The sequence below is a fragment of the Coenobita brevimanus genome, chromosome 20 (genome assembly GCF_032717465.1).
Source record: "Coenobita brevimanus isolate Jiangsu-jjx chromosome 20, ASM3271746v2, whole genome shotgun sequence".
NCBI lineage: Eukaryota > Metazoa > Arthropoda > Malacostraca > Decapoda > Coenobitidae > Coenobita > Coenobita brevimanus.
The window spans coordinates 3,337,501-3,357,406 of record NC_136973.1 but is presented as its reverse complement, the minus strand read 5'-3'; the positions used below and the strand labels follow the sequence as shown (position 1 = coordinate 3,357,406).

Here is a 19,906-nt window from a genome sequence, read left to right as displayed (position 1 = left end):
CATTGTTCACACCTTACCTTGCTTCCTCATACATGCATTGACCATGTCCTGACATCATCTTGGCCTTCCATACCTCATCCCACGTTCAGATTTACTCATATACTGTATTCGTGTTCATTTTCTTTATGACCATACCATCAAAGCACACACTTCAACCACTAGATTTCATACTTTTATTTGTCTCAGTTAAATCTTTCACAGTATTTCCTTTTACCCTGTCCTTCATTTTCAATCAGTAATCTTCATTCCGCCTTTCTTGCCTCATAGCTTTATACCTCTATAATTTCCTCTTTCCAGGGCATCACCCTTCCCTTTATACACATTTACAATTACACTCTTCAGCCAATCATATGAGTGTGTTGTCCCAGATGATTGGCTGAAGAGTGTAATTGTAAATGTGTATAAAGGGAAGGGTGATGCCCTGGAAAGAGGAAATTATAGAGGTATAAAGCTTTTAGATCAGATAATGAAGGTAATGGAGAGAGTTTTAGAAGGTATGATTAGAGAAAGAGTGAATATTGATGAGATGCAGTTCGGGTTCATGCCAGGTAGGGGGACCACTGATGCCATATTCATTGTTCGACAGCTTCAGGAAAAATATGTTGGTAGGAGAAGGGATCTTTATTTTGTTTTTGTTGATTTGGAAAAGGCCTTTGACAGAGTCCCTAGAGAGGTGGTGAAGTGGGCAATGAGAAAGCTTGGCTTGGAGGAGTGGCTGGTTAAGGTGGTTATGGCCATGTATGTGGGTGCTCACACCCAGGTGAGAGTGAATGGAGATTTGAGTGATGAGTTTTCCGTGAATGTTGGTGTGCATCAGGGGTCAGTCTTGAGTCCCGTGTTGTTTATCATGGTACTTGAAGCCCTTTCACGTGACTTTAGAAACGGACTCCCGTGGGAGTTGTTGTATGCTGATGATTTGGTGTTGATTGCAGAGAATGAAAGGGAGGCGGAGGAAAGGTTTAGGAAGTGGAGAGATGGTATGGGGCAAAAGGGTTTAAGGGTAAATGCAGATAAAACAAAATTGATGATATCTAGGGTTGGTGGCGGTACTGTCAAAGACGAGGGAGAGTGGCCATGTGCAGTTTGCCACAAGGGCGTGGGGAGTAATTCCATCTTGTGCAGTGTGTGTGATAAATGGGTGCATAAGAGATGTAGTGGTATCAGAGGTAGACTGCGAGATAATGCTGATTTTATGTGTACGGCGTGCCGAGGTGAGCAGGTGGAGATCGTCAGACGTGAAAGGATTGAACTTGCTGGTGAATCTCTTGAGTGTGTGGAAGAGTTTTGTTATTTGGGAGACATGTTGTGTGCTGGAGGTGGGGCTGGAGCTAGCTCTGTGGCTAGGGTGAGAAGTGGTTGGAAGAAGTTCAGGGAGCTCTTGCCTCTCCTGACATTGAGAGGGCTCTCCCTACGTGCTAAGGGGTCTTTGTATGCAGCATGTGTTAGGAGTGTAATGCTGTATGGTAGTGAGACCTGGGCAGTGAAGGAGGAAGACATTCGCCGGCTCAGACGTACTGAAATGACAATGATTAGGTGGATGTGCAGTGCGTCCCTGCGTCCAAGGCCTGGAGGGGTTGGGTTTACAATGGAAGAGTTGAGAGGTAGGATGGAACTGGAGTGTATTGGTGTTGTGATGAGGAGAGGTAGATTGAGGTGGTTTGGACATGTGGAGAGGATGGGGGATGATAATTGGGTGAGGAAGGTGAGAAGTGTTAATATTGGGGGTGGGGTTGTGAGGGGTAGACCGAGAAAGACATGGGACGAGGTCATTAAGTGTGACCTTAGGGTTAAGGGACTGAACAGGGAGGCTGCAATGGATCGTGCAGCGTGGAGAGCCGCCATTAGGTGACCAAGGCCGACACATGCAAGCATGTTGGAGCCTTTAAAAACGAAAACGAAAACGATAGTTGTGACCTTTCCTCTGCCCCTGAACAAATTGGATCTATCCCCCTCCTGACCTATTACCCTTTCCTTCCATTCCAGTCTTCTGTTTCTATAAACTATCCCACCCCCTTCCTCATTTTTGTTATTCATTCATATTTGGTGATCCCTCTTACTTTCTCCATCCTCTTCATTCAGTCCCAATTTTGAATCAGAAAAGTGTAGATGGAAGGATGTTGCAGAGTAATGTATTGACAGTTATGATGAAGTGGAATTAACGCTGCAATATAGTTACAGTTGTAGTATAATAAATTTTTAAAAAGAATGGTTGTTCAATATATATATGGATGGGGTGATGAGAGAAGTAAAAACATGAGTAATGGAGAGGGGGATGGCATTGGTAATGAGTGGTGATGGATGGAATATCTCAGATTTGTATGCTGATGATGCAATGCTACTTGCAAATACCAGACAAGAATTTGGTAGACTAGTGCAGAGTTTTGCTGATGTCTGTGAGCAACATACCTTGAGAGTAAATGTAGAAAAGAGTAAAGTGATGGTAATCGAGAGAGAAGCTGACTCCTAGTGTGATGTTACAGTGAATGGAGAGAGACTGGAATTGGTGAGAGTTCAAATACCTTGGTAGAGTGATAGGAAAGTGAGGAAAATGTGCAAAAGAAGTTGAAAGTAGAGTGACACAAGGAAGGAAAGTAGCTGGTGCAATGAAAGCCTTGATAAGAAACAGGCTTGAGTGTTGCAGCTGCACAAGGCTTACGTGAAGGAGTGTTAGTGCCAGCTTTAACGTATGGATGTGAGACTACGGTGTGGCATGAAAATGAAAAGTCAAGAGTGAGAGCAGTGGAGATGGGACTGCTGAGGAATGCATGTGGAGTACAGAGAATGGCTAGGATACGAAATAATGTGATTTGTGAAAGATGTGGAATGAGGAAGTCTGTGGACACCAGAACCAAAGAGAGTGTACCGAAATGGTTTGGTCACATGGAGAGAATGGATAACAATAGAGTGGTGAAAAAGGTATATCTGCGTGAATTTGAAGGAGGAAGGAGGCGAGGTAGTCCAAGGAGAAGGTGGAGGTATATATTGGATGAGTGCATGAGGAAGAGAGGGTTGGAAGTTAGTGAGGCTAGGGGACTGACAAGAGATTGAGCTGGCTGGATGATTATTGTGAGGAGAAGTCCATGATCAGGGATTTGGCACTCCTTAACGTGACAGCATCCGGGTTGACTTTGTCGGATACGTTTATGTGAAGCTACAGATTGTGGTGATATGTTTTTGGCATATCAGATAGAGCCAGGATTCCAGGGGCTTGAATGGTGAGTGAATGGAAGTGTGGCCCATTGGACTGGGCAAATTTGGGCTGTCTGGACACTGCTACTCCTCACGCTACCCTAAAGTGGGAAAGGAGGTCCGGATGATGATGATGATGATGATGATTCACTACTTACCACAGAATCAATTAGTACGTACAGTTAATGTAATCAGTTTTGTCAATTATGTATGTTACAACTGTCTGATACCTTACATTGTAGAGGATACACTTGAAGAACCACACTAATGGAGTTAAACTTTATTTTTTTACAATATAAATATCAACTTAAAGCAAGCCATTACTCATGAGTTTTACACTACCTGGTGGTAAGTATAAAACTAGTGAAGACGCTTTATTCATTTAGTGGCTGTAGTCTGCATTCTTCTTTTAGTCCCGTAGTACCAAACCAGGATACTGCCTGCCTATGTTCCTTATGTATGCAACATCTTGCAGGTTTGATTTAATTCCTGTGTGGCATAAATGAGGACTGAGGGTCTTCTTATAAAATTTCCCCTTAAATCTACTCAACCCAGCAATTCTTTCCTCTTATTCTTCCCCCTAATGATGGCAGCCTTAAACAGAGCACAATAAAGTGAAACAGCAGCAGCAGAATCGTCATTGCCAGGAATGGGGTATGTGACCAAGTTTGGGTTGCAGTTACTATCCACTACACCTACAGTAGGGATGAGCATCTTGGCAGCATCTCTAATGGCATAATGCTGTAGCACTGTGTTGTACATAGTGTGTAGTAGGATGATGAGATCAGGGAGACGAGTGACGCTTCCAAACTGGACAGTGGAATTGGTGAGTACACCGCCCTGCCACCACCGACAATGTGAATATTCGCCACACTCCATTGCTGTCTTCTCTATCAAGTACTGTAAAAGAGCAAAGGCAGTGATTACAATAATGCTGTAATGTGTGATATGCAAAGCAAAAAGGTTTTCTGAAATGTTATTAAACATTTTATATGTGTTAAGTGCAGGGTATCTGCCTGATGAGCAAAATATCTTTATGGTATACAGGAAATAGAGTACTGAAAAGGCAATTGCTAAGAAGACTGCATGTGCCTTTCAGTAGGATGACCATTTTGGCTACAGTCTTCAACTAATGAAATTAGAGCCAATTAATAAATCCTTCAGTATGATGACTATTAATACTATCTGCTGCCAGAAATTTTACTGAACAAGAATTCTGGAAAAGTAATTAATGATAGTAGCCATACTTACTGTATTTCAATGAAAAAAATTATAAATTCAAAGGCATGAAGCCTTCAAAATCTGCCCATTCAACAAAGCTGAAACAGATGAAAGCCAAATGGTATCAACAAACTGCCGTACCTGGTGCTGAGGGAGACGGCCCACAAAGAGTATAATTCCCCCTCGGAAGGCAATATGAGCCACAAAGTTGAGTGCTTGACGAAGATGCATTGCTGTCTGGTCTAGGTCCACGATGACTTGACCCAGCCGTGAGCCAAAGACAAACTGATTCATGTGTGGGTCCAGGCAACCCTCTGTGTGGCCCAAGTGAACTCTTGCTCGGAACAGATCTTCCACAGTGAATAAATCTGCCACTTGAAAATAATCTGGGTGTCTCAAGCTATCACTCAGAACTGCATCAAAAGCTGTAGCATTTACATCTGGTTTGCTCTCTGGAAAAAAAAAAAAAAAGGCATAAGCTGAATCAAGGTGACAATACATTGCCTATATCTCAGTCTGTGGCACTGTTTTCCAGTACAGTATTTGCATTCAATGAATACTATACTCATACAAGACTAAACTAGAATAAAAACCATTCCATACCTGTTGGAGATTCTGCAGGCTGAGACTGAGAAGATTGTGAAGTGGGAGGGCTAGAGGAGTGGAAGAGTGAGTGCTGCCATGCTCCCATCCCCCTGCATACTGAAAAAACACATTACATTCATTCATCATTCATTGCCAGACGCCATGTATCCCAAACACATTACACTGCTAAATAATGAAGATTTCATAATGGTACTATCACTGAATTTTTAATTATTTTTTGTTAGCTTAAAATGGTCAGCAAGAAGACATGCACCATCATTTTGCTGGGCTGGTATCTCCAAGCTCTGCAATACTGTATATCAACAGTTACAACCCTTCAGGAAAATACATGGTAACATTATGATAAATGATGATCTGATGATGTTATACACTGCATATAACACTCAGATACTTAGCTAAATATCTATGCAGACTGTGAAAGAAAAATTAAAATGGCCCTTCATCAGTATATGTGTAATTATCCAAACATAGAGTACAGTATAAAACTTTAGGGACAGGTCTGTGATGGTAAATAATGTGATATTTTGCGTAAGTCCTTGGGGACAGCACTAATGATTAATAACTGCCCTAAAGCATGTATACGAATGTACCGATATATGGTACAGTTACAGGAACGGCAAGTCTGGTTCTGTACTAACCTCAAAAAAATATTGATCTTGGAGACTGACTTCTTAAGATACAAATCAACAAACAGCCCAGAACATTTTTCCACTGTTGGACATAAACTGGCAACATTCTTTGCCCTTTATTTACTGTTGCTACTGATGTACCGGTACCAGTATCATTTTTATCATCATACATGTTACGGTGTGAGGTATTACGATGACTCATTGAACATGTGTTACGTGGTTCGCATTGGCTACCGGTACTTGCATTTTTGCCATCTGGCTGATGCTTGTTCCCACTGATAGTTTCCTCCATGATAATATCACTTCCATTATCTGTCACAAAAATTTTTTTTGTGATGAGATTTATATTTTCACTAGGGTTGCTAATACAGTGTGGTGGTGTGGATACATTATTCAGGAAGCAGTTCAAACATGGAATGATGTGGGTGTGGATGTGATACCAGCCTGATGTTCTGAGTACAGCTAGAGTGAGAACATCAACCACTACATGCCTATGTGTCAAGTCTCCAGGCACCATTATTGATATTGGTCCAGTAAAATATTTGTTAGGCCAATGAACACCAGACCCTGACTTGGCCAGTGCAATGCCCCCTGAACTATCCACCATTTCACTGAAGCTTTCTGAAATACCAGCTCTGCAACAAGTGGTATTTGACTTGTGTGAAGGTAGTGAGGTTGAGTCTTGGCAACCACATCTGTCTTCAGTACAGGGTTCCAAGTTTTCAGCCAACTCAAGATACGATGATCTCAGTACCAGCTCACCCTGGTCACTGACTCTCACCACACCTCTCTGTTTCCAGCAGAATCTTGATTCCAGTGCATCTGTATCAGGAAATTGCTGTGTACTATGAGCCTTTGACTGTATCCTAGACTGCATTTCATTATAATCATCATAATAATCATCATCACATTCTATAAACTCCAACATACTTCTGTAATTAAAGCCCAACAAATGCATAAGCTCATGTACGACAATTCTTCGCAAGGCAAGGTCCACAGTTCCGTCATACGAACAGAAGTTAATATTTCCTACCACTGGTCGTCCACTTCGCACTCCTCCAACTAACTTTTGATCTGTACTGCAGATTTGGGAATACGCTACAACACCAGGGCACAAGCTTGTATTCTGCTGGCTGATGTACAGTATGAAATTTGTCCCATCATGAATTTCATGGTTCTTCAGTGCGGATTTCCTTTGGTTTTCTTGATGGGGTTGTCTTGGTTTCATGTATTCTTCAAGATGTGATGCAGGGATTTCAATACTTCCACAAAAGATCCTTGTCCTGCTCCTGCTCGTTTCCTTGCACAATCGTGATTTTTTGTATCGTGCTGAACAAAACACGATATTTCTAGGGAAAATGAGCTTGGTGTCTGCTTGCACATGTCTAAGGCTCAGTAATTTGGAGATATAGAATACAGCCTCTCTGAGGGCATCTTGAATATAAGGATTAATTTCTTTTCCTATAAACTCAACATGGATCTTCAACAAAGTTCTTGGGTCTTCAAGGAGGGCAGTGGGTAGCAAAAACAGCCATATTAGGTACAGAAAAACCATTTTAAATCCCTCTTTGTAGTAGATATACTGAGTAGCACTAGAAAGGTCTTATCCTTGTGTGGCTTGGGTGTGTCCGATTTAAAAAAAAAAAAAGTTATGAAAGACCCCGTTGTTCCTCACGATCACGGAATTTGTTTTTTCTCGATTTATTCGGCAAGACGACCTGTGGAATATAAAACTATTTTATTAATTTGACCGGAAACTAAAGCAACTGCGTCTTTAATGCAGCGTTTTAAAACAAGGCTAAATTAAAGCCAAAATAATATTCTTACCTCGGCCAGTAAAAATTCGTCTGCAGAGCGCCGCCATGGCCGCCGTACCATCTTATTTTTGTTATCGTGAATGTAGCTTTATCTGTGTATTGTTTGCACTTTTTGTGGCATGATAGTTTATTCTATCGCCTAAAATAGCTGAGCTAAGGTAATCGCTATGAAGTGTAAAATATATTAGCAAGCTGAGTGAGTGGCTCCCAGTGGAAGATTATATATTGGCAGTTCATAATGTAAACAATAGGATTTTGGGTAATCTTGATAATGGGATAAGTGAAATATCTAGAGGATTCAGGATTTTACCATTTTCCCATATATTGCAAAAGCGCTTGGAACGTTAAAATGTAAACAAGAATAAAATCTATGTCTGTTTCAGGTGGTATATTATGTATTAGTGACTTCTTTGCTGATGGCTAACAGTAATGGTTCATCAGCATTTGATTGAAGGCATGTCTTTTCACTGTATTTATACACTCTTTCTCAACTCTTCCCCTCTCATTTTGTAAGTGGGGCAATGTAGAGTAGCGGAGTTGCCGTCGCTGCTGCTTTTGGAGCTGCCGCATTTATCGCTCCCCACATATTGCAGCTCGCACATTCTAGGAATATGAATGAACGAAATATTAATTGATGTAAAGGTATAGCGTGATTGTACAAGAAAGGAAAGTGGTGGGTCTTGCCACATACCTTCTTCAACAAATAGAGTTATATACAGGCAGTGGTTATAAATTCGTGGGTGTAGCCACACGCCCTCTAGCAAATATAGTACATATTGTAAACTGTAAAGGAATTTATAAGATACATTACGTATACAAGAGAGAAGTGGATCAGAGTAGTATAGAAGCATAGCATAGCAGCATTAGCCCCAGCCTAAGATGACATCACACCTCTTTATCATTTATCAGTGGGTCGTATTGGGTCGCTGAGTGATGACCAAACCCTAGGAATATTTCTTTGAGATCCTGCATTTTGGGGGGCATCTTTTTTCGAGTTACGAAACTAGATGCAAAAAAGAAAACAGAAAACCCTTCATTCAGTATTCGAAATGGGGGGAGGGCCAGGGGGCTTGGCCCCCTAAATACACATAAGTCATCATCATCATCATCATCATCCGGACCTCCTTTCCCACCCAAGGGCAGGGTGAGGAGTAGCAATGTCCAGACATCCCAAATTTGCCCAGTCCAATGGGCGACGCTTCCATTCGCTCATCATTCAAGCCCCCGGAATCCTAGTGACTCTATCGGATACGCCAAAAACATTCACCACGTTCTGTAGCTTCATATACACGTATCCGAGTCAGTCCAGATGCTGCCACGTTCAAAAGGGATGCCAAATCCTTGATCATGCACTTCTCACAACATTCATCCAGCCAGCTCGATCTCTTGTCAGCAAGGCTGGCATTACAGTACGGTACGGTACGGAGTACGGTACAGTACAGTTGATATTTAGGCTGAAAGTACGGTACGGAATTACGGCACGTTTTTTCCGTGAAGTACGGTACGGTACGATTTAGGTACGGTAAAACGAGCAAAATTCCGTACCGTACCGTACCCCAGGCTTAAATACATGATAATGCCTTAGAGAGTCATGCAACTACGAACTCCTTGTATATTTGACTAATTTTGACACTTTATGCAGACACACATTTATGCAGCATTGGCAAGCCAAGAGTATTTTGACAGGTATGCTTCAGGACAGTCACTCAGCAACCCTGATCACGACGTGTCCAGTCCGTGTCACTAACTGCCAAATTGTATGACACTAAAGTACAACATGTCTTTCTAAATACATACTACTATATGTAAGAATGGAGTATATCTTAGTCCACACATGAACTCTAAATATATTATTATGTAATGTATTATTGTGATTAGTGATATAGGCCTAGAAATAGGTACTGTATATTTGCCGATGGTACGATAAAATTACGGAATTACGGTACGGATTTTTTTCCGTACTGTACGGTACGGAAAAACAACTTGGGGTACGGTACGAAAATACGGTACGGTATTTTAACCAGGTACGGAGTACGGAAAAATATTTCGTACCGTACCGTACTACCAGCCTTGCTTGTCAGTTCCCTAGCCTCACCTACTTCCAAACCTCTCTTCCTCACACACTCATCCACCTTCTCCTTGACCTACCTCGCTTCCTCCCTCCTTCAAATTCACTCAGATATACTTTTTCCACCACTCTGTTGTTATCCATTCGTCCATATGACCATACCATCTCAGTACATTCTCTTCGATTCTGGTGTCCACCGACTTCCTCACTCCACATCTTTCACGAATCACATTATTTCGTATCCTATCCACCCTCTGTAGGCCTACTCCATATACATTCCTCAGCAGTCCCATCTCCACTGCTCTTACTCTTGACTTTTCATTTTCATGCCACACCACAGTCTCTCATCCATATGTTAAAGTTGGCACTAACACTCTTTCATGTAAGCCTCGTGCAGCTGCAGCACTCAAGCCTCTGTTTCCTTCATTACACATAAGACCTACGCAAATAGACCATTCAGAAGAACCCACCGTAGGCCCTAAAAAGACCCCCTTACCTGTTTATTTTTACTGCGAAAGCACTATGTTTATTTTACAAATGCAATTAATATTGAAAAGTAATGTAAACGTAACTTTTACTGGTGTCATGTTGAAAATACTAAAATTACGTATGAGACGAATTCAGTTGCAGCTTAACAATGTTCATCACTTTCACTTCAATGTATTGTTCTTGAGCTGGCGATTCAGGGGCGAAGGTCACATTAAGGTGATACACAGTGTTATCCTCTATAGTATTTGAATTACTGTAACCTGAATCTCTTATGTACTAATGTCCATTAACCACTATACCTTTGGCCTCAAATTGGTCGTATAAAATAGTAGTAGTAGTAGTAATCATCATCATCATCATCCGGACCTCCTTTCCCACCCTAGGGCAGGCTGAGGAGTAGCAATGTCCAGACAGCCCAGATTTGCCCAGTCCAGTGGGCCACGCATCCACTCACTCATCATTCAAGCCCCCGGAATCCTGGCTCTATCGGATACGCCAAAAACATTCAACACGTTCTGTACCTTCACATAATCGTATCCGATAGAGTCAATCCAGATGCTGCCATGTTAAAAAGGCTTGCCAAAATCCCTGATCATGCACTACTCCTCACAACATTCATCCAGTCAGCTCGATCTCCCGTCAGTTCCCTAGCCTCACCAACTTCCAAACCTGTCCTCCTCACACATTCATCCACCATATCTCTCCACCTTCTCCTTGGCCTACCTCGCCTCCTCCCTCCTTCGAATTCGCTCAGATATACCTTTTTCATCACTCTATTGTTATCCATTCTCTCCACATGGCCATACCATCTCGGTACACTCTCTTCGATTCTGGTGTTCACCGACTTCCTCACTCCGCATCTTTCACGAATCACATTATTTCGTATCCTGTCTACCCTCTGTAGGCCTACTCCATATACATTTCTCAGCAGTCCCATCTCCACTGCTCTTACTCTTGACTTTTCATTTTCATGTCACATCATAGTCTCACATCCATGTTAAAGTTGGCACTAACACTCCTTCATATGAGCCTCGTGCAGCTGCAGCACTCAATCCTCTTCTTATCAAGGCCTTCATTGCACCAGCTACTTTTCTTCCTTGTTCCACTCTACTTTCAACTTCTTTTGCACATTTTCCTCTCTTTTCTATCACTGTACCCATTCGAACTCTCACCAATTCCAGTCTCCATCCACTGTTACATTGCACTAGGAGTCACCTTCTCTCTCAATAACCATCACTTTACTCATTTCTACATTTACTCTTAAGACACGACGCTTACAGACATCAACAAAACTCTACACTAGCCTACCAAGTTCTTGTCCGGTACTTGCAAGCAGTACTGCATCATCAGCATACAACAAATTTGAGATATTCCATCCATCACCATTCATTACCAACGCCATCCCTCTCTCCATTACTCTGGTTTTTACTTCTTTCATATCCCCATCCATATATATATATATATATATATATATATAGAGAGAGAGAGAGAGAGAGAGAGAGAGAGAGAGAGAGAGAGAGAACAACCAATAATAATAATAATAATAATAATAATAATAATAATAAATCATGCAGGGGGCTTCCAGCACCCTCCAGAAGGGATTGCCTGTCATCCCCACCGTATCTTGTGCGGTTTTGATTGATTGAAATTTTTATTGTTGTAAAAGTATTTGACAAATTTTAGGGGTATGTTAAAACAATTTAAATGACAAATAATATGTAATCAGGCGAGGCAGAAGAGAGGAATGGGCGCTGCGAAGCCTTATATTCCACCCAGCCTACGGTCGTAATTAATAACAGCACAAAAAAACCCAGTGCGCCGCCCGGGAATCGTACCCGGGTCGCAAGAATGGGAATCTTGCATGATACCACTACACCAGCGGCGCATTAGTTGTATAGAGAAGGTATATGGGGGACTAACGTACAGGAATAGATAGCATTTAGCATCCTTAAGCGGTGTTTTGATGTCATTTTCGCTCGTATGTCTGTTAGTGTTAAAAGTAAGAGAGAGAGAGAGCATATATGGGCGAATGTATGGTGAGGGATGGTAATTTGGTGAGAGATGATCGAGGGTGTGTAGTGAGGGAGGATGATGGTGGTGTATGGTGTGCGGTGAGGGTGTGTGATGAAGGTGTGTGGTGAGACTGAGGGAAGTGAAGAAAGATGAGGGAGGGTAAAAGGTGATGGTGGTGTGGGAGGGTGAGTGAAGATGAGGGAGTAAATGAGGGAGGGTGATGATGAGGAAGAGGGTGAGGGTGGAGTTGGTGGAGGGTAAGGAAGTGAGGGGAAGGGTGAGGGTGGTGAGGTAGGGGAAAAGAGATGAGGGAGGGTGGGTGAGAATGAGTAAAAATGAGAGTGAAAGGAGTGAGAGAATAAGGAGGAAGGTTTTGAGAGAGAGAGAGAGAGAGAGAGAGAGAGAGAAGGGAGGGAAGACGAGATTAATACATACCGACAACACGGGTAATTAAGGCAGACAATTGCGACGAATCAATTTTCTCCTCGTCACAATCATGCCCTACTTTACGACGCACAACAGTCTTGGTGAGGGAGGTCAGGGAGGTTTTAGGGCTGGTATTCATAAACTTTTTTGAGCTTAAGGAGTAGTAGTAGTTTTCGCTGTTATTGTGGATGGTGGGGGTATTGCTCCTTCATGTCTGTCCTGCCGAGCTGACCCATCGACCACAAGAATGTATCAGCCTACCTGTGGCCTCGCCAGGATCGGAACAGGGTCCTTCCACATGGCGAGGTGCCGGCAAAATGGGGAAGGTATAGTTCCCAAGAGGATGAACTGTGTATAGTAAATAATAAGCAGTAGTCTCAGCCCGAACTTCGACTACTCTTCTTAATTGGTAAATGTGGTTGAGTTCCCCGGCTGGGAGTGTTGTGCAAGGCCATCTACCAGGCCTTGGCCCACGGTAGTACCTCCCGAGACAATGGTAACTACACACCTGATACAATTTAGGAGGGCTAACGAGTGCTACACATTGGCCAAGGGTGACCCGGGGCTATGCAGTTGTGTACAGTATTTCTTGTTTAGACTGTTATGCTAAATCTGTAACGAAACTAGAGTAATTATTAACATATTAAAAAATGTGACATAACAATGACTTCTGACAATAATTAACAGCTTGCGAGGCGTGCATCGGAAGGATATATTTCTTTAGATCTTTTTACTGTAGATGGCTCTAGATCATTTGTAAATACGAGTCTAGGACAGTGCTGTTGATGATAGGGGCTGATAAGTCTGGATAAGAATATTAATGGTTCATCATAACAGATAACGCACACTTTCGTCTTATCTGACATCTCGGCTCTCCCCTCCCTCCAGACAACATACTCGTCACGTTGCTCTTCAGGACCTCAGGAGAACACAGAACACCAAAAGAGAACACAGAGCAGGTAATGAAGGAAGGCTATGAAGGGAAAAACAGAACAGAACCACACACCCGAACCCATCAATAGCAAGTAAACACGGCATCACAAAATTACAAATGTGATAAAGCTACACACTACGGTACCTTCCGTTTAGCCTGGCTGTGTAAAAGAAGGATGGAAAAAGTACACACGTTAATCTTTGCCCCCTGTGTTGTTTTATAATTATTGAGAAAGAACGCACAGTATTATCAGCCAAAGAACAGTGAACAAAAGGACTTCACTGCCTCTGAAATGTTAGGGGAAAAAAAAAACGAAAACAATAACAGAAGATAAGAACAATGTTGAGGAAACCGATGTTGAAGGGGAAAAAAACTTGAAAAGATGACAAAAACTCCTCTATTTCTCTCAGCGATTTATAAAACAAATAATAACTTAATCAGTAATCTGTGCGAAAAACTTGTAAAACAAAAGAATAAAAATCTGTCTTAGAGGTGAACAGTCTTTAGAACTAAGAACAAGATCTTTAACTTGGGAACTTGGCATGAGAGTGCTATGTGTTTAGTTTGTTGTTCATTGTTTTTCTTGTCCTCCTCCTCCTCCTCCTCTTCCTTTTCCTCCTCCTCCTCCTCCTTCTCCTTCTCCTTCTCCTTCTCCTCCTCCTCCTCCTCCTCCTCCTTCTCCTCCTCCTCCTCAGCGTCTCATTTTTCTTCTTGCAGTGTGAGGGGAGGAGGAAGGGGAGGAGTGCAGACAACAACATTCAGGTGTGCAGCTAATTAATCCACCTCTTACCTGGCCATGGAGAAGAGATACTTGCTAATCCAGGTGAGTACTTAGCTCATTCACTACGATTACTTTTTCTTTTTCTTTTTTATTTTTTCAGTTTTTTTCCTGCCTTCCTGCCGTTTTAGTTAATTTAGGAAAGACCTCTGTTATAACCCTTTCACCTTAACCTGGCCCAGATTTTCGTCCTTTTGGAGCTTATATCCCGCAGTACAGTGGCAGAAAAAGACGATACTACGCTCTCCATCCTTTCCAGAGCACTTCTTCGTGACTAGCACCATATTCCAGTGTTGCTTTATTGTTACAACCCGGCGTTCTAGAGGGATGGCAGTTTTAGGCCATATAGATTAAAAAAAAGATTATTGAGGGAATGAATGAAAGGTAATTAGAGTGAGAAGAGTAAGAATGAAGGGTTAATGAAGGTAATTAGAGTGAGAAGAGTAAGAGTGAAGGGTTAATGAAGGTAATCAGAGTGAGAAGAGTAAGAGTGAAGGGTTAATGAAGGTAATTAGAGTGAGAAGAGTAAAAGAGTGAAGGGTTAATGAAAGTAATTAGAGTGAAAAGAGTAAGAGTGATGGGTTAATGAAGGTAATTAGAGAGATGAGTAAGAATGAAGAGTTTATGAAGGCTGCATCTAACCCATCCATTTTCCAGTGTCTCCAAAATAATAATAATAATAAATATGATACGGGACTGAAGGGATGACGAGGAGGTGGGGTAGGGGACTGAGAGCGCTCGAAATTAATGTTAAATTTTGATACGTCAGAGAGAGAGAGAGAGGGGGGGGGTAATTTCGTCCCCTGTTCACCCCATCCAATGACGTAAGGATGACCCACATAGATATAATAATAGGATTTTTATCTCTATGGCTTTTATCTATATCTCGCTGCTCTTATCTTCGTAGTGTCTTGAGTTTATCTTTGTTACTTAGCGAAGACGGAGAAAATAGATATATGGACAGATAGATAGATAGATAGGCAGAAAGATAGATGAGTTGGTAGATAGATAAATAGATAGGTAGATAGATAGGTTGATAGGTAGATGGATAGATAGATAGAGAGAGAGATAGATAGGCAGAAAGTAGGTGAGTTGGTAGATAGATAAATAGATAGATAGGTAGATGGATAGATAGATAGAGAGAGAGAGAGAGGCAGAAAGATAGGTGAGTTGGTAGATAGATGAATAGATAGATGGATGGATAGATAGATAGATAGATAGATAGATAGGCAGATAAGTAAGTTGATAGATAGATAGATAAACAGATAGATAATGAGAGAGGAAGAGGGATAGACAGAGACAGCAAGAATAACTGAGAACTTGTACTTTTTTTCCAGTGTCCAACCTTTCTACATTGTTTTTTTTTTAATTTTCAAGCTACTATTTTCAATTTTTTTCATCTGTTCCCATGATTTTTCACTCGTCACAGGCTGTATGTTGGGCGGCGGTGGCGGGGGCGGTAGAGGCCAGGGAGGCAGGTAAAATACAGGTGAGATTGTGAGTGTTCTAGTAATTGTTTTTGTTGTTCGTTCAGTGTAATTTGTTGGAGATTAATTTTTCGTCCTGGCTAATATTGTTTTGAACGTTATTGATGCAGAGTTTGGCGATATTACAGTAATTTATGCAACTCAGGACGGCAAGGTGTAATTAGCAAAATAAATCGCTTAGGAAGAGGTGTTACGGAGCTGGCGATATTACAGTGATTTAAGTAACACAGAACTTTAAGGTGTAGTAAGCCAATAAATCGCTTAGGAAGAGGTGTTAGGGAGCTGGAGATATTACGGTAATTTAAGTAACACAGGGGAGGACGGCAAAGTGTAATAAGCAAAATAAATCGCTTAGGAGGAGGTGTTAGCGAGCTGGCGATATTACAATAATTCAAGTAACAAGAGAGGACGCCAAGGTTTAATAAGCCAAATAAATCGCTTAGGAAAAGGTATTAGGTAGCTTCATTAGTCGACGAGAATACGGATCTTATTATTATTTTTTTTTTATGGCAGGAAGAAGGAACCAAAGGCCAGGAGCCCGCCTAATATCCCTGTGTCTTTCCCTGTAAGGTCCTGGAGGAGAGAATATCAACCCTGGAGTTTATGATTTCTGCTCAGTCCCTCAGCCACCACTCCCTAGAGGACGAGCTGAGGCGGGAGAGGCAGGCGAGGCAGGAGCTGGAGAGGCAGATGGTAGGCAGGATGGACCGGGTGGAAGGGAGGACGGAGCGGGTGGAGGGAGAACTGGAGCAGGCCAGAGAAAGGATGGATCGGATGGAAGAGCGGCTGGAACGAAGGGATGGAGGGCTCCGAGCAGTGGAAAGCAGGGTGGAACGGATGAACCAAGGGCTGAGACAAGCGGAAAGAGGCACGGAACAAGAAAGAGTGGAACTGATAAATGAGGCTCTGCGACAGGTGGAAGGAGGAGTGGAACAAGTAGAACAAAGGGTGGAACATATGAGTGGAGAGCTCAAACAGATGCAAAGAGAAGTGGAACAAGTGGAAGAAAGATTGACACGAGCGGGTGGAGTGCTAGAACAAGGCGAAAGCAGATTGATACGTTTTGAAAGAGGCCTTCAAGAAATGGACAGAGAGGCTGAAAGGGTGGAAGGGGAACTCAAACAAATGGCAGGAGGAAGACAAGAAAGAACTGGAAGCCTGGAAAGGAGGGAAGCTACCGAGGAAGGTCTGGAAAGGAGATCACTGGAAGAGGGTCACTTGAACAGGCTGGAAATAGTAGAAAGGAGACTGGAATTGGTGGAGGATGGACTGGAAAGGGTAGAGAGTGAACTGGAAAGAGCAGGGGCGATGAAGGGTGAAATGGAAGGGGTCGAGGGTGAGTTGGAACGAGTAAAAGTGATCGAAGGTGAAGGGGAAAGAGATGAGAGTGTCTTGGATCGCGTGAAAACGGTAGAAGATGATCTGGAGCAAGTGAAGGGAGAACTGGAGCGAGTGGAAGGTGGACTGGGGCGAGTAGAGGGTGGACTGCAGCAGGTGGAGCAGCGTGTGGAGTCTCTGGAAGCTAATGTGGATCCTGTGCCACTCCTGGATTTCCGACTGAGTTCCGTTGAGGGGCTGCAGCGAAACCTGACGAGACTTCTGGATCATACAAACAGAGGTCAGAGATAAAGGTCCGCATTCTCGTCAGTTAATGAAGCTCCCTAACACCTCTTCCTGAGCGATTTATTTTTGGATATGGCTGGTTACTATCCCTTTACACGTTATCTGTGCAGAGTTTGACGATGTTGGAAGGATTTATGCGGCACAGAAGAGGACAGTAAGGTGTAATAAACAAACTAAATCGCTCAGGAAAAGGTGCTTAGGGGGCTTCCTGGACCGACAAAAGTACGGGACAAGATCATGTTTTCTTTGACTATTTAACTTACTTATAGGTGGTGGAGAAAGACGCCTTCACGCAGTGGCACCGATATAGCTGTAACTCCACTGCCCGGGTATGTAAACGTCCCTCAGCATCCCTCTCTCTCTCTCTCTCTCTCTCTCTCTCTCTCTCTCTCTCTCTCTCTCTCTCTCTCTCAAGTCAAGTGGGTGGTGGACTGCAGAAGGGACATTTCAGCCTCCAGTCCTCCTGGTGTACGTTCAGAAGAGATTTTAAGACTAGACTTTATCTCACCACACACTTTGATACCGCAAAATTAATACCAGACCATTTCATACCACAGACTTTAACACCAGACCATTTCATACTACAGACTTTGATACCAGACTATTTCATACTATGGTCTTTAATACCAAACCATTTCATTCTAGAGTTTAATACCAGACCATTTCATATTATAGCATTTAATACCAGGCCGCATCATACCATAGACTTTAATACCAGATCACTTCATACCACAGACCCCTTTTCAGACTAAGCTATTTCATGGGAGACTTTTTTTCGGACCAGAGACCGTTTCATATTTACATACTTATTTTTTCCTAAACATGACAGATCCCTAACCCCTTCCAGCTCAGTTAATGGCCAAGCTTAGTTAGACTGGAGGGGGGATTTGTCTAGTAACCAAGGAGAATCAAACTTACGTGGAAATTCATGCAACCACCATTTATTATTCAGGGTGTGTGAGTGGTCCAGTCCCGTCAGCTGAGAACAACCCAACAATAGGCGTTTTCAGAGTAAATTTATGTCAGTTCCTTTTATCCCTGACAATGATTAGGTGGATGTGCAGTGCGTCCTTGAATGCGAGGCCTGGGAGGGGGGCTAGGTTTACGATTGAAGAGTTGAGAGAAAGAATGGGACTGGAGTGTATTGGTGCTGCGATGGAGGCGTAGACTGAGATGGATTGAAGATTTGAGAGGAAGGATGGGACTGGAGTGTATTGGTGTTGTGATGAGGAGGGGTAGATTGAGATGGATTGAAGAGTTGAGAGATAGGATGGGACTGGAGTGTATTGGTGTTGTGATGAGGAGGGGTAGATTGAGATGGATTGAAGAGTTGAGAGATAGGATGGGACTGGAGTATTGATGTTGTGATGAGTGGGTAGGCTGAGATAGTTTGGGCATGTGGAGAGGATGGAGAATGACAGTTGGGTGCAGAAAGTGAGAAGTGTGAACGTCAGGGGTAAAGTTGCGAGAGGCAGACCGAAAAACACCTGGTACGAGGCTATAGAATGTGATCTCAGTGATAAGGGACTGAATAGGGAGGCTGCCGAAGATAGAGGAGCGCAATGCCTTTATAAACGAACAAACGAAAATGCTTCACAGATGACCCTTTAACCGTGAACCCTCTGTGTTTTGACGTCATGCATCAGTAGTAAATAACAACAACAGCTTTTCCTATTGTGGTATCCGGCTGTCTTGGTAATTTCTGTGTTTACTAAGACGTTTCATTAGGCTGGTGTCTTTTATATTTACTTCCGCTGACCAAGTTGGACGGTGTGTGTGTGTGTGTGTGTGGAGAGAGAGAGAGAGAGAGAGAGAGAGAGAGAGAGAGAGAACAAGAATAATTTTCCCATAATAATATCCAGTATAATTGGGCTTTGTCTCCTAGTAATTGCTTTGTGCCCTTCACCGCGTCACACACTTGGCCTTTTTATTTTTACCATTTCCAAAAGCAGAATATAAGATTGTTTAGTTTTTTAATTTGTTTTTCGGAGTGGAGATATTAGATACAGCCTTCATTATGTCCTTGATTTTAATGACACACACACACACACACACACACAAAGAGAGAGAGAGAGAGAGAGAGAGAGAGAGAGAGAGAGATACAGTTATAAGAGTCGTACCTAATGATGTTGGAATAACGGACGCTATTATGTACAATATGGAGTTAAGGCCATTCTCTCTCTCTCTCTCTCTCTCTCTCTCTCTCTCTCTCTCTCTCTCTCGTGTACGCGTCACGTACTTGTCAACTCATGAGTAATTATGACCTCGTGTTTATATAAGTGTGTGTGTGTGTGTGTGTGTGTGTGTGTGTGTGTGTGTGTGTGTGTGTGTGTGTGTGTGCATTGTGTACGCGTCACGTACTTGTCAGCGCATTAGCAAGGTGTGTACCCATGTTTGTGTGTGTCTGTGTGTGTGTGTGTGTGTGTGTGTGTGTGTGTGTGTGGTCAAAACACCTTCAGAAACACCAGCCTAACCACAATACACAATATATCCTACAATATTTATTTCTTTTGTCGCCTAAACACAATGCTGGAGATTGTCTTGTACTTCAACCTACCTATTTCTTCACTTGAATAATTTTTAAAAGAGTAACGCGAAGATTGTGATTGGTGGAGGGGCGTACCAT

General features: G+C 42.5%; 1 protein-coding gene and 1 non-coding gene across 3 annotated transcripts; both read right to left on the bottom strand.

Annotated features, from left to right (window-relative positions):
* Positions 1 to 3,364: 3,364 nt before the first annotated feature.
* mRpS2 (mitochondrial ribosomal protein S2) lies at positions 3,365 to 7,500 on the bottom strand. 2 transcript variants are annotated; one of them, XM_080266380.1, is made up of 4 exons: positions 7,473 to 7,500; positions 5,014 to 5,112; positions 4,552 to 4,862; positions 3,365 to 4,089 (listed from the first exon to the last, which is right to left on the bottom strand). In XM_080266380.1, the coding sequence occupies exons 2-4, from the start codon at positions 5,099 to 5,101 to the stop codon at positions 3,736 to 3,738; spliced, it is 753 nt and encodes a 250-aa protein (XP_080122506.1). In that variant the 5' UTR covers positions 5,102 to 5,112; positions 7,473 to 7,500; the 3' UTR covers positions 3,365 to 3,735. The 2 variants fall into 2 exon arrangements, with proteins under 2 accessions (XP_080122506.1, XP_080122507.1); XM_080266381.1 differs by lacking the exon at positions 7,473 to 7,500 and adding an exon at positions 5,655 to 5,778.
* Positions 7,501 to 11,833: 4,333 nt separating this feature from the next.
* TRNAG-CCC (transfer RNA glycine (anticodon CCC)) lies at positions 11,834 to 11,904 on the bottom strand. The gene has a single exon. It is a non-coding gene; the product is annotated as a tRNA-Gly (tRNA).
* Positions 11,905 to 19,906: the final 8,002 nt, after the last annotated feature.